At 32.2% G+C, this 5,449-nt stretch overlaps 1 protein-coding gene across 1 annotated transcript; it reads right to left on the reverse strand.

Annotated features, from left to right (window-relative positions):
* Positions 1 to 693: 693 nt before the first annotated feature.
* On the reverse strand, positions 694 to 4,253 carry LOC111914206 (CBL-interacting serine/threonine-protein kinase 1-like). Its single transcript, XM_023909986.3, is given in 13 exon segments — positions 694 to 1,044; positions 1,134 to 1,208; positions 1,301 to 1,363; positions 1,528 to 1,644; positions 1,732 to 1,821; positions 1,823 to 1,837; positions 1,922 to 2,137; positions 2,219 to 2,398; positions 2,517 to 2,597; positions 2,720 to 2,827; positions 2,910 to 2,981; positions 3,533 to 3,595; positions 3,783 to 4,253. Coding segments are annotated over 13 exon segments (1,356 nt in total). The 5' UTR covers positions 3,981 to 4,253; the 3' UTR covers positions 694 to 966.
* Positions 4,254 to 5,449: the final 1,196 nt, after the last annotated feature.

A 5,449-nucleotide genomic window follows, 5' to 3' on the forward strand; every position in this document is an offset into this window, starting at 1 on the left:
TTAAATGTATTAGACAGGTTGACCCATTTAACTTAACTGGGTTGAAAATCTCAATCCAACCTACTAATTTTGGGTTGGGTTCGGATTGATGGGTTGAGTTGATTTTTGCCGGCTCTAAACCCTAACTTATTCGACCTAAACTCATATAAGTTGTTCCTACCAATTAAATTGAACCCTAACTTTTAACATTAATCTTGGTGCTAACACATGATAACACAATTAAATCTAATAAACTCATAGTCACACGAGTTCGATCATTCTACAACCCACCTACATGGATTACAGAAAATGTAATCAAATCTTTTAAAACTGAAAAATACAACACAGGAGGAAGTGGGTATCGAATAACAAATGCATGGGGCTCGCTGGAAGGAGTCTTGAATGTAACGAAGATAGGAAACTAGCATGAATACTTGACAATGAAAAGATGGGGTCGGGGGTTTTGTTGGTTACTTACTAATTAAATTTTAATATTTATTTTTTTAAAAAGAAACATGAATAAAATAAGTGGATTGGAGGACAAATATGATTGATTGATTGATAATGATATGTATAAGTAAACAAAAGCAAGTGTGTTGCCCCTTATATGTATTGAATTACTTTACTCTTGACATATTTCAAAAGGCAATTGATTATATACCACGAGAAAAATATGGACAAAAATTGCTGACTTTTCGTTTAAACCAATACATATATCGAATTTACTTGCATATAGGTACTATTATATTTATTACCATCTGTATCCATACATTTACTAATTGCTATACAATATAACCCACGATTTCAACATTGAACTTAAGACCATATGTATGTATATATAAAGAACCAAAGAAATGAAGCATTTTTTCATCACTAATCTTCTCCTTACTTGAATATAACTTGAAGATTCACATAATCACCTCCTATAATATATAATATTTATATTTATACATCCATCATCATATATCATATATGTCTCCAAACCTATTAAGCTTCCAGCAACTTTGCTGCCAGATGCTCTTGACTTTGTGACACCTCTAAATCCTTCAATACCTTATCACATAGCTGTGCATAAACACAGACACACACTTGTATTAAATAACTCAAATCATAATGTAATGCGTGTTTTTGAGGATGAATTAGTTAGTGAGTACCTGTCTATATACACTACTCTCCCCGCTGTTTTTTCTTAATTCAACTACATACAAACACGGGTTTATTTCAAACACCTGCAAATAAAAAAAAGAAAAAAACAATCATTAGAAAAAAAAAAAAAAAAAAGAGCAAAAGGTGGTTGTTTAAGTTTAATTTGAGTGTTTACTTCTGCTGTAACGGATAAATTACAAGGCTTCCTCTGCCCGTTGTGATCTTCTAACACCTTCAACTAAAAACACGAAGCAAAATTTCAGCAAAAATGTAAAAAGTTTATATAATTTCTTTCTCCTGTTTTATGTTTTGTAAATTTGAACATTAAATCAGATTTATTTGGCTTAACCCTTTATGTCATTATGTACAGATTAAGTAAAAAAGAAACAGCCCTTTACTCACCTTTCCATTTCTTTTTTGAACTACAAATCCCATCTGTGATACTGTGTCCTCGATTCTTCCTAACAACTTTCTTGGAGAACATGTGGATGTAAACCTCACAGTTCTCTCCGATACATCCTGAAATAGAAAAAAAAAAAAATTAACATATAAAGATTAATTCTGCTAATTAAAAATAGTGAAAAAGAATCTGATAGAATCGTTTACCTCTTTCTCAAAGAAACCAGAGAGATCCAGACAAGATGACATTCCAATGAGTTCAAAAGCATTGATATGAGTAGGTGATTCGGGATCTTTTTTCGGAATCTGTTGGCTGAAACAAATAAAAAAAGATTAATAATTTATTATTCCAAAATGGTCTTTGAAATAATTTATTAAAAAAAGATTAATTACTTACAGCTTCATGTAAAGATAAAACTTCAACTTCAACAGGTACCACATCGTCTTCCTCTTCATCAAGAATTGCAGGAGTATAATCCTGTTTAAACCATTCGTCTGCTTTGATTTCTGCTATTGTTATCCTTGTTTTAGGGTTTGGATCAAGAATTCTCTTTATCAAATTCTTTGCCCCTGAAGGTAACCATTTCGGCATTTGCACATCCCCTTTGAAAATCTGCAAATACCCTTTTCTTTAATTATAAACTTCAAAACATCCAATTTAATAAAAATAATAATAAAATATATGTTTGGATACCTTTTGATAAAGAACTGCAAGATTTCTATCATCAAATGGGAGATAACCGGTTAGGATTACATATAAAATGACCCCACATGACCATGTATCTGACGTGGCGCCATCGTACCCTCTGTTGGAAAGAATCTCGGGTGCAACATAGTTAGGACTTCCACAAGTCGTATGTAGTAGCCCATCGTCCTAATACATCACAAACATTAAAAAGAAATTATAATCTGATTCCCTTTTTTATGTGAAGTGTCTAGTGTGTGTAACAAAAAGTAGTCTAGCTAGAGTGATTTTGAGACAAAATACCCACCCTTAAATGTTGGGGCAGTGCACTAAGGCCAAAATCTGATATTTTGATGCTTCCTTTTGCATCAACAAGAACATTCTCGAGCTGCAGTTTCTCAAAGCACCATTTTATCAGTCCTATTATATGTAAAAACATCAATACACCATGACCATTTTTTAGGATCTTGATGTTATTTATTATAGTAGAACAAACAAAAAAAAAAACACCTTTAAGTCACGGTGATAAACGCCTTTATCATGACAATAACTGACCCCATCAATCAACTGTTGGAAAAACTTCCGCCCATTTGATTCGGGCAATTTACCTTTTGATGCCTGTAAAAATTTGAAATTTGTAAGACTTGATTTTGTGATGTAACAGTATCTTTTATAAGGTGAAAAGCAGATGGTTTCTTACAACTGTATCGAATAGTTCGCCTCCATTTACGTATTCAAGAATCATGTAAATCTTGGTTTTGCTTGCCAAAACCTGCATCACAAAGTTATTTCATGTAAGACCCCGAAAAAGTAACAGTAATAATAATAATAATAATAATAATAATAATAATAAAGATAACAGAATGAATGACATATGCACATATGCCCTTTTGAGAACTTGATATATCTTAAGTAATTGGTAAAGTAGGATTAGAAGTTAGGTTTAACCACTATTAACAGTCCACCAACACCAAATTATTGGAACGTATTGATTATTAATATTCATAGAAAACGATGTCTTCTTCATAAAATTATTTAATTTTAAGAATTAATCCATAACTTTCTCTGACCCACCACCCCTCAATTACTTCATTCTTATCTTGATCTTGATCCATTCAATAGGAAACCCAGTTTTCGATATTTCTTTGACTGGGTATAAAAAATTATTGATAAGCAATCGTGACCAAGAACGTTTCTTTTCATGATCCGATATTTCATGATAATCAATAATAATAAACTAAAGAAGAAGAAGAAGAAGAAGAAGAAGAAGAAGAAGAAGAAGAAGAAGAAGAAGAAGAATCGGATCTATGGTTAGAAAGGCACCTCGTGTAATCGAACAACATTAGGATGTTTGAGGATCTTCAATGTAGCAATCTCCCTTTTTATCTGCAACAAGTCAATAGTATACATATCAGAATAGATTCAACTCAAATTTGAAGATTATTCTCCGAGTCTTCAAACACATTCCAAATCAAAAATCACAACTCATAACCGACTAAATTCTAATAAAACATCAATTCAGTTTCACTAGATAGAAGATGGAAGAGTAACGGAATGGAATTGATTATTATACCTGATCTGAGAAGTTGAGGTTTTTGATACGGGTTTTTTCAAGGATTTTCACAGCAAAAGGGTGTCCAGTTTGAACGTCTTTAGCGAATTTAACTTTCCCAAAATTGCCTTCACCAAGTGTTCTTCCGATCTCGTATTTCCCCAATTGCAATTGCGTTCCCTCTTCTCCTCCACTCTTCTTTCTCCCAACTAATACCATTTGTTTCTTTTCCTCAATTATCAATCAAACAATAAACGAATAAACACGAATATGAATTGATTTGAGAGACAAGTGTATTATGTGCTTTGCTCTGCTCTAATGAGAAAAAATATTTCTGTATTTAAAACGGTTGTTTGGTGGGTGTATATATATACACGGCCATATATGTAATGTAACTATTGGATTTCTCCATTTTTTTTCTTTATATTAATTTTCTAATAATTATTAAATAGAAATAAAATAAGATAATAATGAAAAGACTCGAGAGAACGCCAATTATAGATTCAAGGAAAGTCTTCCAATAATATTTCAAGAAACACGTTGATGATCAGATAATATTACCAACACGCCATTGGAAGTTTCAGTTTTCAGTTAAGTATTTTTAATTAACAAGTTGAAATTGGAATATTTTATTGTTTTTTAAATTAATATTTGTCATAAACAGATATACTACCAAACGATAGTGCCTTCAACGTTGTACCCTTATCTAAGCTTTATACATCATTAATGGTAGATGGTAGATGCCTGCTTAATTTAAATCCAATGTAATCTAATTGTCTTTTTCTTTTTTCTTTTTTGTAATCTTCATAAACATAAATTTTATTTAAGATATAGAAACTATGTATTTTTTTTATTCTTTAAAGATAGCTAAATAACATATGTATACTTTTATGATTTAAGACATCTAGCCAAGTACTTTGTCTTCTTTATCTATGTGATAATAAACGTAGATTTTTATTCACAGTAACAAGATACATTCAAATTTTATATAGCCTTAGCTAAAACTTTGTCAAATGACACACATCACATGCCCACATATACATAAGTATTGGCACGAATTTAGAAAAATTGAGATCTTAAATATCGGTATATAAAAAATCTTCAATTTCAAACCCATTTCAAGCAATAGATTTTTTCATTAACGTCAGTGCTTCTTCTTCAAGGTATTGCTATAAAAAAATATACTAGTAGATTTCACATCATCAAGAATGAAAAGAACTCGGTGGTTTTTTGTTCTCAACAATGGCTGCTTAACCCACTTCAAGGAAACCACTTGGATTGTGGTGACTTGGTAAGGCATGTGAAAGATATGGTCGATAACTTATTGACCCATGTTCAAATTCTGACACTACTCAGCCCTTGTGGCCATGGAGGTTCACCTGCAGTGACTCCAGGGTATGAGGCAAAGTCTCATGTTTGCAGCGGGGGATTAGTCGGTGCGCGTAAGCTGGCCCGGAAACCCTCGTTAGGGAAGTTCCCTTTCCAAAAAAAAAAAAAACCCACTTCAAGGAAAATAATGAAGCTTTAATTGTGATGATACTACATTACTACTCCACATGGAGAGGGGCGAGGAGTGTCCACATAGAATTGTATGGTCCCGAATCCAAGTTTGACAATCACAATTGTCCAGTTTAACTAATGTGACAAATTTAATGAGTATGAAAGATTTGGTTATCCGGTGGAGTTGT

This window comes from Lactuca sativa, chromosome 6 (genome assembly GCF_002870075.4).
Source record: "Lactuca sativa cultivar Salinas chromosome 6, Lsat_Salinas_v11, whole genome shotgun sequence".
Taxonomy (NCBI): Eukaryota; Viridiplantae; Streptophyta; class Magnoliopsida; order Asterales; family Asteraceae; genus Lactuca; species Lactuca sativa.